This window comes from Scyliorhinus canicula, chromosome 15 (genome assembly GCF_902713615.1).
Source record: "Scyliorhinus canicula chromosome 15, sScyCan1.1, whole genome shotgun sequence".
NCBI classification, from domain to species: Eukaryota; Metazoa; Chordata; class Chondrichthyes; order Carcharhiniformes; family Scyliorhinidae; genus Scyliorhinus; species Scyliorhinus canicula.
The window spans coordinates 137037510-137053148 of NC_052160.1; the positions used below are offsets into that span (position 1 = coordinate 137037510).

At 48.4% G+C, this 15639-nt stretch overlaps 1 protein-coding gene across 1 annotated transcript in view; it reads left to right on the top strand.

Annotated features, from left to right (window-relative positions):
• Positions 1-10598, top strand: part of LOC119978908 (EF-hand and coiled-coil domain-containing protein 1-like) — a 28642-nt gene extending 18044 nt beyond the window's left edge. The window contains exons 4-7 of the mRNA XM_038820841.1: positions 1539-1707; positions 6143-6301; positions 9248-9317; positions 9405-10598. Coding sequence (XP_038676769.1) covers positions 1539-1707; positions 6143-6301; positions 9248-9317; positions 9405-9535 — 529 coding nt within the window. The 3' untranslated portion in view covers positions 9536-10598. The remainder of the gene's footprint in view (positions 1-1538; positions 1708-6142; positions 6302-9247; positions 9318-9404) is intronic.
• The last annotated feature ends 5041 nt before the right edge of the window (positions 10599-15639 follow it).

The following is a 15639-nucleotide window of genomic DNA, read 5'->3' on the forward strand; positions in this document are numbered from 1 at the left end:
GGTTCTGGAACCCACTTCTTCACTCACCTGCTGAAGGAGCTGCACTTCGAAAGCTAGTGATTCGAAACAAACCTGTTGGACTTTAACCTGGTGCTGTAAAACTTCTTACTGTGCTCACCCCAGCCCAACGCCGGCATCTCCACATCTGGTCTTAGAACAAACAACATACAGTGCAGAAGGAGGCCATTCGGCCCATCGAGTCGGCACCGACACACTTAAGCCCTCACCCACCCTATCCCGGTAACCCACTAACCCCTCCTAACCTTTTTTGGTCACTAAGGGCAATTTATCATGGCCAATCCGCCTAACCTGCATGTCTTTGGACTGTGGGAGGAAACCGGAGCACCCGGAGGAAACCCACGCAGACACGGGGAGAGCGTGCAGACTCCGCACAGACAGTGACCCAGCCGGGAATCGAACCTGGGACCCTGACACTGTGAAGCCACAGTGCTATCCACTTGTGCTACCGTGTTAGCCCAAGCTTCAGATAATATGTAGACCAGAAGAATTTCCCTGAGTACATGTGGCAACAGAGGTCACCCTGCAAGCCCCCAGTGCCTAGCAGGCTGACAGATTAGGCTGGAGCAAAAGACTCCGCATGGCCTGTGAGCGTTACTCAGCACTGAGCGAAATCATTGCTCATTAACTCTACAGTTATTGGCTAAGTGCATCTTTAGTTCCCCTCCACAATACTATATTCCCAAAGCTTTTCTGCTTCTGTTCCACACGGATTTCAAAAGTGTCCCACTTTGCTTTAAACTCTGGTTTGCGGTTTCAGCTATTAAGTTACGACATTGCTTCACAAACAGATTATCATATTACACTAAGCTAATTACCTCCTCAGGCATCACCGTCTATCTCCCGCCCTGACACCGCAATTGCAATAAGTCTCAAGAATTATTCTTATTACAGACTTACCAGAAAATTATAGATACGAACTTTAGGGAAGTGAAATTGCCTTATTCATCATTTTTCATATTTGTCCGTCCTAACCAATGGCTGTCAGATGTTCGGTTAAGGACCATTTGCAGCCACCAGGCCCCCCCCCCCCCCCACCCGATAAGATGGACGTAAAGATTCTCAATGGCATTCTTTCAAAGAAGGGCATGGAACTTAACCCTACCGTTCTTTCCAAAATTAACACCTTGACTAACATCAGTAGCAGCAGATTATCTGCTCATTTATCTCATTGCTGTTTCTGCTCCATGGCTTTGTGCAATTTATCTTCCACCTTTCACATTTCAACGCTGTCTACACTCTTAACACAACACTTCATTAACTGTAAAGCACTTCTGGACATCCTGGGATTGTGAATGAACTTATGAAGATGCAAGTTTTCTCTTTCAAACCATTGAGTCCACCCTAAATGTTCACACGGTTTCTTGTATTTATTCAACATCCACAATAATCGCTCGCATCATATTAACTGCACTCTCATTACCAAGCAACAGTTGAGTGGGGTACTTGTGCTTTCGCAGATTTCGGGAGGAGGCATCCATTATTTGGGACTTATTTTAAATTCTTGTAATATCCAATAGGTGCCATAGTAGCACATTACAGCGCCTACTGTCTCAGAACTGTAGCTGTGGTAACAAGGAGAGTGGTTCCATGGTCTTCACCGCATGGGTGGAACGAGAGCACGACCTCACAGCACAGCTAAAGAACAAGGAGAAACGACTGTTGGAGCTCCAGAGTGAGACAGAGAAGGTATGGATGCTAATTATGGAAAAACTAACAATGGGCGCAAATCCAAAAAATAACAGCCTTGTTCAGCCCGTGGAAGTCTTCTGGCGCAATGGGTAGAGCACCCCAGAAGCTCCGGATTCGAGACCCACCCCAGGACTCGATGGCCAAGGAAGGTGGTCGTAACACAATCAACCTGAAATCATCCAAACATGCAAATAACCGGCAGTTAAGACTGGGCGAGACTCCTGGTGAGCCACACTTGATGTGAAGTGGTGCACCTCAAGCTATGAGCCTCTGGCGACAGACTAGCGACCTGTTCCGAGAATTGCTAGCTACGGAAACAGATGGTAGTCTGCCTTAGCCCATCACTTAGGAAGAGAATTGGATTGGCTAAAGCACTGCTGGTTAATAAAGTGTACTTACTTTGCCTTCTTTCCCCTCTACACAAGAGTTAAAGTTTCGAATCATTTCCAGATTGCTGAATCATTAGGTCTGTGTTTATACTGTGGAAACATTGGGAAATAAACGTGGCTTTTTCTATGGCTGCAGAGAGTAAATATTTTCAATTGAATCAACTGCATTAAAAGCTGGGGTTTTTTTGTGTAGTTTCCGGGCATTAGAAGAAGTGATTTCTGAGCTCTCAGGTTGCATGTGGATTATAGGGTATGGAAGTCACGATTAGAATGTTCTCAGCACAGTGCGTTGGTTTGTGTGTCATCAGGGTTTAATGCTGAGGAAAGATTTATTTGTTTAATGGTGTTGTTGCCAATTCTGATCACCACAAAAAGAACGTACAGATACTAAAGGTGAAGGGGAAGAGCAATCAGACTGATCCAAGTGAATCAGCGACTGAAAAACACTGAGCCACAAGGCTGAATGTTAATCTTGGCCAATTCCTCCGACTGGCAGACAATTGAGACACTGGCTGCCACCTGATCCCCTGGTCCGAAGCCAAGCAGGGTTGAGCCTCATTATTTGGGTTGGGCAGGCCTCTCGCCACAAGAAGGCAATCTGTTGCTGCCAGAGAGGAATCAGTGGTGGCACTACACTGGGACGTCAGAAGGTGAGGGCAAGAATGCCACAGTTAAAGGGGCAGAGGTTCCCAAATTTCAGAAGAGCGTTTTTCACAAGTCGAAGAACCTCAAAGCATAGATAACGACCTAAAAAGAAGGGTAAAGTGTCTCCCTTTAAAATAATAATAATCTTTGTAATTGTCACAAGTGGGCTTACATTAACACTGCAATTAAGTTGCTGTGAAAAGCCCCTAGTCGCCACACTCCGGCGCCTGTTCAGGTACACCGAGTGAGAATTCAGAATATCCAGTTCACCTAACAGGACTTTCGGGACTTGTGGGAGGGAACCGGAGCACCCGGAGAAAACTCACGCAGACACGTGGAGAACGTGCAGCCTCTGCACAGACAGTGATGCAAGCCGGGAATCAAACCCGGGTCCTTGGCGCTGTGAAGCAACAGTGCTAATTCAGAAGAGCGGGCTTGTTGTTACAGCCCCCATCCCCACTCCATTTTTTTCACCCCACCATCTTCAACCATCCAGGATCCATGGGAGGGAAATCAATCCTTAAACCCTCCCACATCTTTGCCCTGTTTGGAAACATTTCTCAAAACCCCTCTTTTTTGGCTACCCTCCTGACATCTCCTCCTTTGGCTTGTGTTCAAAATTTGATTACGCCTCAGTGAAAAATGTTCGGATGTTTTTTTTAAATCTTAAATGCAAGTTGTTATTGTTCATTCAGGCAGTTCTCGTTTAAACAGGACTCAGCACATGCTGAGCAAGTTTTACCCGCCTGGAGTCCTGCCTTATTTAGTTCACTTTTTATAAATTTAGAGTACCCAATTAATTTTTTCCAATTAAGGGGCAATTTAGCGTGGCCAATCCACCTACCCTGCACATCTTTGGATTGTGGGGGCGAAACCCACGCCAACATGGGGAGAATGTGCAAACTCCACACGGACAGTGACCCAGAGCCGGGATCGAACCTGGGACCTCGGTGCCATGAGGCAGCAGGGCTAACTCACTGCGCCACTGTGCTGCCTTTATTTAGTTAAGTCAACAGCATTAGCTATTGAGATTTACTTCAAAACATACAAAAAAAAACCTGGGGCAGTATTCTCCCCTACCCGGCGGGGCGGGGGGTCCCGGCGTACTGGAGTGGCACCAACCACTCCGGCGTCGGGCCTCCCCAAAGGAGCGGAATTCTCCACACCTTTAGGGGCTAGGCCCGCGCCGGAGGGGTTGGCGCCCCGCCGGTTGGCGTGAGCGGCCTTTCCGTCCCACCAGCCGGTGCGAACGGCTGGCTGAAAGGCCTTCGCCGGCCGGCGTGAGGCCACGCATGCGCCGGAGCGTCAGCGGCCGCTGACGTCACCCCAGTGCATGCGCGGTGGAGGGGGTCTCTTCCGCCTCCGCCATGGTGGAGGCCGTGGCGGCGGCAGAAGAAAAAGAGTGCCCCCCATGGCACAGACCCGCCCGCCGATTGGTGGGCCCCGATCGCAGGCCAGGCCACCGTGGGGGCACCCCCCGGGGTTCGATCGCCCCGTGCCCCCCCTCCTCCCCCCCCCAGGACCCCGGGGCCCGCTCCCGCCGCCTGCTCCCGCCGCCACCAGAGGTGGTTTAAACCATGTCAGCAGGATTGACCTGACAGCGGCGGGACTTCGGCCCATTGCGGGCCAGAGAATCGCCGCGGGGGGGCTCGCCGACCGCGCGGCGTGATTCCCGCCCCCGATTCCCGGGTGGCGGAGAATTCCGGCCACAGCGGGGGTGGGATTTATGAAGGCCCCGGACGATTCCCCAACCCTGCGGGGTTGGGAGAATTCCGCCCCTGATGTTCAGAATGGTCTCCATCGCTTTACATGGTCCAGTCCCACAAAGCACAGTTGCCTGTGATTGTGTCTGGTTTCTGGGAATATAGTCTGGTCGCTTCCTGGGAACTTTAGGTCTTGGACTCAAATCCAGACAGTTGTGTTTTGTGGGTTCCTAGCTCCCATTGGGACCCGGTTAATGCAAGATGCTGTTGACTCGATTTTCACTTTCTGTCTGCTCAGTGCTTTGATTCCCCATCCTCAGAAACTTCCTATCCTGTCTCATCGCCCCCGCCAACAGCCCTACCTCTGATGGCCCACTCGCTCATCCTGCTTCCTGGGCAGAGGAGCAGCTGAAGCCTCTTTCCAGACTTCAGCTATTATAATTCTGTAACCCACCAGGAGGAGGCGCACTAGAGTGGTCTCGGCCTCCATGGCCTCGGATATTTATTCCCCAGCTGGTTTGACATATCCTTCGAGCAGATTGCTGGAACACACTTTGTGGTGATTTTAGTTCGAGGCCAGGTTCCCGGCAACCTCCAGAGGCTGGGCAAAGGGACAAGTTATATGGATGGATACATCACATAAGACGGGAAGACTTAAAGATTAAGGGGAGAAAATAAAAAATAACTCTGTCATGGGCAAGGAATTTTATCAAGGACACTCCAGAGATTGTTTTCATGCCTAATAGTTTTTGTCTTTCAGATAAAATGTAAACTTCTCTCTCAAATGCAGAGGGACTATTTCAAAGCAGAGCAGGAAAGGTCTCCACAGAATTTGAACCAATATTTATTCCTTATTGTTTAAAACAGGTGGTCTGGTTATGTAGGAGCTGACTGTGTACCAATTGGTTGCCCCATTTCCTACATGACAACAGTGACTACACTTCAAAAAGTACTTCCAGGGCTGTAAAGTGTTTTGAGACGTCCCAAGGTCATAAACTAATCATAGAATCGCTGCAGTGCAGAAGAAGGCCATTCGACCCATCAAATCCACACCGATCCTCTGAAAGAGTACCCTACCCTACCCCCACATCCACTCCCCTGACCTATCCCTCTGACCCAATCTAACCTTTGGACACTAAGGGGAAATTTATCATGGCCAATCTACCTAACCTGCACATCCATTGACTGTGGGATGAAACCGGAGCTCCCGGAGGAAACCCACGCAGGCATGGGGAGAACGTGCAGGCTCCGCACAGTCACCTGAGGCCGGAATCGAATCTGGCGCTATGAATCAGCAGTGTGCCACCATGCCACCAGCTGTAAGATAGATAGATAGAGAAATACAGCACAGAACAGGCCCTTCGGCCCACGATGTTGTGCCGAGCTTTTGTCCGAGGTTAATCATAGAATTTTGGACACTAAGGGCAATTTAGCATGGCCAATCCACCCAACCTGCACATCTTTGGACTGTGGGAGGAAACCAGAGCACCCGAAGGAAACCCACGCAGACACGGGGAGGATGTGCAGACTCCACACAGACAGTGACCCATGCCAGGAATCGAACCTGGGACCCTGGAGCTGTGAAGCAATTGTGCTATCCACAATGCTACCGTGCTGCCCTTAAGGTGCAATAAAAATGTAAGTCTTTCCTTCCGCTGCTAAGTGTCTGAGTGTGAATACTATCTTGTTTTCCAGCTGACCTGTTCAATGACTAAAGAGCTCCAGCTGAAAGGGGAGGAGGTGGAAATGTTGCGGATGGAATTGCAAATGGTTGAAACAGATCGTGTACGCCTCTCGCTGATCGAGGAGAAACTGACCGAAGTGTTGCAGCTTCTCCAGCAGCTTCGAGTGCTGGTAACCATCTCCAGCCTTCTCATATGAACACCTGCTTTTAAACTGTACTGTTATCGGATTGAATGCATGTGGGATTAGATTCAGACCCACGGGTGTTTCTGAAGGTCTGTCGTCTAAGCTGAATTAGCTGAGAGATTCTGTCCAAACACCCTTGAGATAGAAAGAACGCTCCTACCACAGTCAGTGATTCTGTTTAAACCTAATGCATGGCAAAATTCAAACCAGTTTATGTTATCTCTGATCACATGGACACCCCAACGGGGCTGTGCTCAGAAGGAATAGATTACAGGAAATAAATGAAGAGCAATTTACTAACATGTATGGTGATGTGCCTATGGGCTATATCATAGTTGGATGGTGTGTGACCTCCAACCAGCAGATGGCGGTGCAGACACACCATGCAGTCTCGGGACCAAGGTCATGTGACCTGTGACTCCGCTACATGGGGAGACACATCCGGCCAACTTCAGAAGAAGATAGAGAGGATAATAAGACGGACATGTGAATGATCAGTGCTAGGTGCAAGTTCCAGAGGAGTAGTTAGCAGACTTCATGATAACGTGCTCTGTATCAGATTGCTATCTTAACACAAGAGACGCAATAAAGATCCTGGTTTGGAGAAGTTGAAGAGTTTGGAGAGTTCCTTCATGGAGTACAAAGGAGCAAACACATCAACAGCACGGGAACACAGTGGTTAGCATAGTTGCATCCCAGATTCGATTCCCGCTTGGGTCACTGTCTGTGCAGCATCTGCACGTTCTCCCCGTGTCTGCGTGGGTTTCCTCTGGGTGCTCCGGTTTCCTCCCACAGTCCAAAGATGTGCAGGTTAGGTGGATTGGCCATGCTAAATTGCCCCTAGTGTCCAACCAAGGGTAGGCAGGGTTATGGGGATAGGTTGAAGGTGTTTGGGATAGGGTGGAGGTGTGGGCGTGGGCAGGGTGCTCTTTCCAAGGGCCGGTGCAGATGTGACAGACTGAATGGCCTCCTTCTGCACTGTTAATTCTATGAAAACATGCCAAGCGTGAGCAGTTTCCTGCTGGGTGGACACGAATTTGACATTGAACTCGTGTTACCTCATTCAGGTGCATTAAATAGGCTGGTTGGAATCCATGTTTGAGTTAATTGCTGACCGTGATACTGTGGCGGAGTGAGCGAATGGTGGGTATGTGGACATTCAAGGCTCTCTCCATTCCATTGTGGCTGTTACAGGTGGAGGTCGATCTCCTTCATTGTTCGGGCTACGTGGCTCGCTCCTCTTACGCTGGTGAGGGTGGGCGGGTTATGGGACATGGGTGTGGTATTTCCAAGGGTGATCGAGCAGTCATCGAGAAACGGGAGCCCAGAGCTTGGCCATTCCAAATGGGTGATTTACATCAATGTATTACCGTGGATTGACATCCACCTTCACAGGTGCTTCATTCACATGTGTGATATGGGAATGGTGTATGGGATCACGCCTGCTCACTACCAGCAGTGGTTATTATTGATGTGTAGCCACCGGAGGCTTGGCCTTTGGTTAGACAACATACTAAAGTATAGACTGAGTTGGATGACAGTTTTGAGAACAGCAATGGTCGAATCTGGTGTATGGTCTGTCGACATGCAGATTATACTTTACTGACTGTAGCCTCTCTGGCCTTTCTCTGTGAAAGAAGAATAGAACCTTTGGCAATGATTTTGAATTGACTTTTCAGTCTAATTGTGACAAGTTGCCTCCACCCGTTGCATATCCAGAGATCCATTCAAACACCCGGTGACATTATTTTGTTGCCGTGAGCTGCTCCGCCAGATTGACTGGCAGGACATGAGAGTGTACCTCGTGTTTTATCAGTTGAAATCAAAAGAAAATAGTTCAATTTCTTAGATTCTTCTGACAAATTTTCTTGATAAAACATCAGTATAAATCGACTTTTATGAACAAGGTTCATTCCTTGGTGTGATTAACAGTAAAATATAATCACTAATTATTTGCAAACACGCTGGTGACTTGTCAGGATGGACATCCGAGTGAATCTCTTCCCACACACGAAGCGGGCATGTTTCAAGTGGGCAACACATTCCAGGGTGGTTGAGTGGATTAGTTTCATTGCTCACCACTGGAAGTCTGCTGCTATGTGCTTTGCTGTCTTTTAGATTCCAGACCTTGGGCGAAATTCTCCCCTACCCGGCGGGGCGGGGGGTCCCGGTGTAGCAGAGTGGCGCCAACCACTCCGGCGTCAGGCCTCCCCAAAGGTGCAGAATTCTCTGCATCTTTAGGGGCCAAGCCCTCACATTGAGGGGCTAGGCCCGCGCCGGAGCGGTTGGCACCACACCGACTGGCACCAAAACCGGCAACAACGGCCTTTGACGCCCGGTGTCGGGGCTGGCCGAACGGCCTTCGCCGGTTCGCACATGCGCCGGTGCGTCAGCTGCCGCTGACGTCACCACCGGTGCATGCGCGCTGGGGGGTTCTCTTCTGCCTCCGCGGCGGCAGAAGAAAAAGAGTGCCCCCACGGCACTGGCCCGCCCGCCGATCGGTGTGCCCCGGTCGCGGGCCTGGCCACCGTGGGGGCACCCCCCGGGGTCCGATCGGCCCGCGCCCCCCCCCCCCCCCCCAGGACCCCGGGGGCCCGCTCGCGCCGCCGATCCTGCCGGCACAGAGGTGGTTCAAACCACGGCGGCGGGAGAGGCCTCCCAGCGGCGGGACTTCGGCCCATCCGGGCCGGAGAATAACGGCAGCACAGAAACCCGTAGCCTCCCGCTGGCCCCCGCCATTCTCCGAGGCGGGTGGCGGGATTGGCGGCATGCTGACTTTTTGCGGGTGGGAGAATTCTGGACATGGCGGGGGCGGGATTTTCGGCGGCCCCGGGCGATTCTCCGACCCTGCTGGGGGTCGGGGAATTTCGCCCAATTTTCCACTTCCTCACATTCCACTTCTTGCTCACTTTTTATTCTGCTTGATCACAGAACGTTCCAAGAAGGGTGTTGGGGAAAATCGTAATGAACACTTTGGACTCCTGTCACAGTGCTGGACATGGTAAGGGATCGCAACTGGGAGATATTCTTAAAAGGGAGTTTCAATCAGCTGATTTCACCTTTTGTTAACAGCTTGCTTGTTTTGCAGAAACAATGGGCTCCTTGGACACGTTGAGCATTCTCCATAAAGAGCTGCTGTCTTGTGAGTTACTCACCAAAGGTTCGTCGCAAACGGAGAATCAACAGGTCATGAAAAACTCCCTTGTGATATCCTGTTAGTGGCTGGATGGGGGCACATGCCAATGAATGGAATACATGATCTGCAGCAGCGAACTTCAACCTCCAAGTCTTAAGTGGTCAGCTGGGATGTGGCCAACATAAAGAGGCAGAAGCCATTGAAAATGCATCACTCAAAATGCTTTGTTCATTATCGCTTGCACACCAGGAATACGAGACACCCGTGTGTAGACAGCTGTTCTGTGTTACCATGGACTCTGAGTAACACGTTCACCTCCTGGACAAAGATTCTGCAAATTTGCTCCCAGTTGCAAAAGGGCAAATTAAGAATGAAAGGACTTGTACATTCTTGGGACTTTCCAAAGCACTTCACAGCTAATGAAACCTCTTATTTAATAGACAAATGTGGTATCCAAATTGTGCACAAAGAGGTCCCACAAACAAAAAATGGCACGACGCCAGTTAATCTGTTTCGGTGGTGGGGGTTACAAGATGAGAGTTTGCTAAGATATTGAAGCTCACCTTCTTCAGAAAGGGTGCTATGGATTTTGCATGTCCTGAACGTGACAGATAATGCCTTGGTGGTAATGTCTCAGTCTGCAGCTGGCACTCCCAGATCCCTTTGCCCCTTGGCCCCAATTCACTGTCGCTGGATCAGAATCCTGGGATCCCCTCTCTAACAGCACTGCAGGTGTACCTACACCACATGGACTGCAGCGGTTCAAGAAGGAGGCTCACCGTCACCTTCTCAAGGGCAATTAGGATGGGCAATAATTACTGACCTTGCTAATTGTGCTCACATCTCATTAAATGAATAAAACAAACATAGGATTATATGAAAATGTCAGAATAATAGAGCGCAGGAGGTGACTATTTGGTCCACTGTGCTTCTTTGTGTCAAACAAACAAATTACAATCACAAACGCTGGGATAAATTAAAAGGCAGCTTCTTTAAGCTAAACTGCATCAAATGGCAAATGAAGCTTAAAACAAAATGTGATTAAAGGGGTAGCACGGTAGCATTGTGGATAGCACAATGGCTTCACAGCTCCAGGGTCCCAGGTTCGATTCCGGCTTGGGTCACTGTCTGTGCGGAGTCTGCACATCCTCCCCGTGTCTGCGTGGGTTCCCTCCGGGTGCTCCGGTTTCCTCCCACAGTCCAAAGATGTGCAGGTTAGGTGGATTGGCCATGCTAAATTGCCCTTAGTGTTGGGTGGGGTTACTGGGTTATTGGGATAGGGTGGAGGTATTGACCTTGGGTAGGGTGCTCTTTCCAAGAGCCGGTGCAGACTCGATGGGCCGAATGGCCTCCTTCTGCACTGTAAATTCTATGATAACGGATACCATTTCCCGCGGTACCCACCAGGCATGGAAACCCTCCATTGTGCCAGCAGATACTGCATATTCCTTTCCAGGGACACCCAGCAGGGAACATAACTGCAGAAGACGGACGGACAATCCCCTCGACCGCCTGCTGCCTGGACCTATTAATGGTCAGCTTCGCTTGACCCCAGGAGCAAGCCCACAAGGAGGTGCCTGAAGATCAGGAGCGCAACCAAAAAAAACACTTGGTCCATTATGTCTGCATAGAAACAAACTGTCCAATTAGTCCCATTTCCTTGCTCTTTCCCCATTGCCCTGCATATATTTTCATTTCAAGTGTATGCCCAACTTTTTTACCTTCATTTCTGATTCTTTTGCGAATTATTTAAAATCTAGTCACTGTTACATCAACAAAAATAATGGATCAAGAGTTCAACACTGCAGAGTTCGATTCCAGTCCATCGCTTTCAAAGTTGCCTCCCATTGCATTATGACTTTCTGAATTGAGTCAGATCTCCAATTCAGTGAGATAATAAAATGACCAAAGTATTCCAAGAAGTAAAATCTCACTGTGCTGAAATTAAAAAGAAAAATGTTTACTTAATTAAAATGATTGAACATTTCAAATTTCTCCCGCACGGAACATTCCTCCCACAGTCCAAAGGCGTGCAGGTTAGGTGGATTGGCCATGATAAATTGAGGGATGACCTAATAGAGGTATTTAAAAGGTGAAAGTTTTTGATTGCTCAGACGCAGAGAGAACATTTGCTCCTGCAGGGAGCCTTCAATATAAGGTAGTCACGCAGGAAATCCAGTCGGGAATCCGAATGAAACTTCTTTACCCGGAGAGTGGTGAGAATGTGGAACTAGGTACCATCGACTGGAGAATAGTTGAGGTGAATAGTATGAAAGCGTTTGATTTCGAGACAGGCAAGTGAGGGATAAGGGAATAGAGGGCTTTGCTGATAAGTTTGATGCAGAGGATCTCGTGAAGTATTAATGGCCTGTTTCTATGGTGTATACTCTATGTTCCCTTTAAATTACCCACTGGTATACATTAAGCTGGACTGACCCTGATGTTTTCTTTTTAAACATTATTTTAGTTTATGTAATAGCCTTTGTTCGTCTGGACATGTCTGTGGTATTGATTCACTGTCTTCCTTATTCATGGTGTGATATTGTATACTGTACAAAGAATTATTATTTTTAAGGATCTATCGCCCCCTTATGGGTGATCAAGTTATTTATTGTGTTTCTATTCTGCCAGGGCCTGTTCTGCAGATTCCTTTGGTATTGGGATTTTTCTGGATAGGATTAAACGGCGGAGATTAAAAATTGATGGAAAAGTATGTAAATCTCTCGGGTTTTAAATAATTGCCATTTTTGTGGTTTTGAATATTGATTATATTTCACTGTTGTAATTAGATTGATTAAAATGTAAATGCATCTGGGGAGTTGACTTGGACGAAGGTGGGTGGCACAGGGGTTGGCACTGCTGCTTCACAGCGGCAGGGACCTGGGTTCAATTCCGGCCCTTGGTTGTCTATCTATGTCTGCATGGGTTTCCTCCAGGTGCTCCTGTTTCCTCCCACAGTCCACAGGTGTACAGGATAGGTAGATTAGCCACACAAAAGGAAATTGCGGCTTAGTGTCCAAAGGTGTGCAGGTTAGTTCGGGTTACGGGGATAGGGCGGGGGAGTGGGCCGGGGAGGGTGCTCTTGCAGAAGATCGGTGCAGATTCGATGGGCCGAATGGCCTGCTTCTGCACTGTAGGGATTCTATGGAAACACTCCTTCCGTTGGTAATATTGGAGAAGGAACTCCAGCCCAATAGTTTTGTCTTGTTCTGTAGCCTGCTTAGACTCCCAACCCCGTCATTCGGAGCAGAGAGCGTGAGAAATGGTTTTGCACAGAGAGTCGTGGAAGCTGTGGAATTCAAGTCCAGGGTAAGTGGTTGAAGCAGAAACTATTCCAGCATTCAAGATTAGATTGGATGAGTGGATGAAGGAAGAGGGGGAGAAGGTATGTGGAAACAGGGTGGGAAGTGTGACGAAAACTATTTCCTGATGTGGAGGTTATACATCAACACAGAAAGTTTGGAGCGAATGGCTGTTATTTGTGCTGTAACTTCTATTTATAGTCATGACCTTGCGTTCCTCCTTTGAACAATTCACAGTCTGGCAGGTTGAGTCATTGACTCTTTTTACACCAGCCATGGAGGGGTTTGGTCCGATAGAGAGTCTTGAAACCCAGGTGGGAGGGAGACATCCAGACCCACTGGACACATGTTTCCCTGCAGAAGGTAACATGGAACTCTGAGCTTCAACTACAGGCTCCACTTGCCAGAACTGTTGGGATTAGAGTTCGAATCCTCGACACAGCCTCAAGAGATGGGAATTCTAAACTAAACTTAATTCTGCGACTTCATGGTGATTGAACAAGAGTAATAGGAAGCACCATTACCCAGTCATACCCTATAATAATAATAATCTTTATTGTCACAAGTTGGCTTACATTAACACTGCAATAAAGTTACTGTGAAAATCCCCTTGTTGCCACACTCCGGCACCTGTTCTGGTACACAGAAGGAGAATTCAGAATGTCCAATTCCCCTAACAGCACGTCTTTCGGGACTTGTGGGAGGAAACCGGAGCACCCGGAGGAAACCCACGCAGACACGGGGAGGACGTGTAGTCTCCGCACAGATTGTGACCCAAGCCGGGAATTGAACCTGGGACCCTGGAGCTGAGAAGCAACATTGCTACCCACTGTGCTACCGTACTGCCCTGTGCGTAGAGTTGGCTCATGGTTAAGGAACGCCTCACACTAAGGATTCTCCAATGTGTTTTCAGATCCCTCCATGGCCTTGCCCTCCGAGAGATCCGCCTTCCTCCAATTCCGGACAGCAATCCAGATCTTACTGCTATTGTTACTTGGAGCGAGTCTATAATTGAGAACGCTTCCATGATAAACCACCCGGTGAAGCCATTCCGTTCCAATGACTCTCCCAGAGTCCCTGCCTCAATATTAAAGTCCACCTGGGGACAAGTTTTGAGGAGGATTGATTTGGGGACGGGGTTGGTGGGGATGTGGAAATAAAATTCTTTCACCTAGAAAAGCTTTGATAGCTGCTAGCCAATGGTGACGGTGGCAATGATAACATTTGACAGCCTCCCAAGAGCACAAACTCCCCTAAAGCTTGCAAGACAATAATCGGGCTCTGCAGCCTCTGTAATCCGGGCTTCCTTCATCACCCTCTTAAAGCTCATTACGTCTTAGTGACCTGACTTTGCTTTTCCCGGCAAATTAAGCTGCTCCACGCTGAGTTCCTAACAAGATTACATTCAAGTGCTCGGGAAGTTACATATACAGAAACTGAGCTCGGGAAATGCATCCCAGAATGTTAGCTCCACCAAGAGTACTGTATATAGGTGGCGGTCAGGAATATGCAATTGGGACTGTTGCACTAAAGGATTTCATACGCTGTAGCTTTCCGATACTAACTGGCTACTGATCTGCGATCTAGCTCACAATGAAGGTGCTCAGTTATGCTGCTGGCTGTCCATAGTATCTACCACGAGTTTTGGGAAGAATAGACTTACATTTATTTAACACGTTTTGGGATAACCTTAAGACAGTCTTAATCACAACACAGGAACTGCAGTGAGTTTGTGGTTCTGATTGAGAGATAGATGTCAGTGTGGACATGCAGGCAGACTGCCCTGCTCTCTATCCAATAGCATTTAAATCCACGTGAACAATCAGAGGTTTAATGTGTCACCCAAAAACAGCACGTCCCGAAATTCTGAACTTCTCTCAAACTGAGCTCTGAACTTGGGCCGCACGGTAGCACAGGGGTCAGCAATGTTGCTTCACAGCACCAGGGACACGGGTTCAATTCCTGGCTTGGGTCACTGTCTGTGCCGAGTCTGCACATTCTCTTCGTGTCTGCGTGGGTTTCCTCCGGGTGCTCAGGTTTCCTCCCACAAGTCACGAAAGACGTGCTTGTTAGGTGAATTGGACATTCTGAATTCTCCCTCTGTGTACCCGAACAGGCACCGGAGTGTGGCGGCTAGGGGCTTTTCACAGTAACTTCATTGCAGTGTTAATGTAAGCCTACCTGGCACTCTAATGAAGATTATTATTACTATCAGTCTACATAATACATAATGACAAAGAGTCATCCAGACTCAGAACGTTAGCTCCCTCTCTCCACAGACGCTGTCAGACCTGCTGAGATTGTCCAGCATTTTCAGTTTTGTTACATAATAGAAGATCTGAGGTGGGACGTGAATCCACAAATCTCCGAGCCAGAGGAGGGAGTCGTACTGCTGAGCCATTCATGATAATATATATATATTGCCAGACAAATTGATCACTATTTAGTCCAATATCTTAGTGGTAATCGACTGGGTCTCTAAGGAAGACCACAATGATTGTTTAAAGTTTCTAACTGCCTCTGGCCAGGAGAGGTTCTCAGGTCAGCAATGAAATCAGTCTGCAGATCCCAAGAGCAATGATTCCAGTCTACATTATGTTGTGTTATGCATTCTGGGATAACACAGGCTGCAACTCGATGCAGCTTTGACCAAAAGATACTCCAGACTTTGAAGTAAGTGCAATGTGATTTATTGAACCATCACAGTTCTCTATGAGTTCGACTCTCCTGCTAATCTTGCTATAGTAACTCAGTCTAACTAACCAGTCTGATCTCAGCCATGTGTGTGATGCTTCTGATCTGCCCCTGTCCTACTCTCTAAGTGTCGCCTGTGGAAAGAGACAGAGCATGTGTGCCCTGTCCTTATATATGGGTTGTGTAATGCC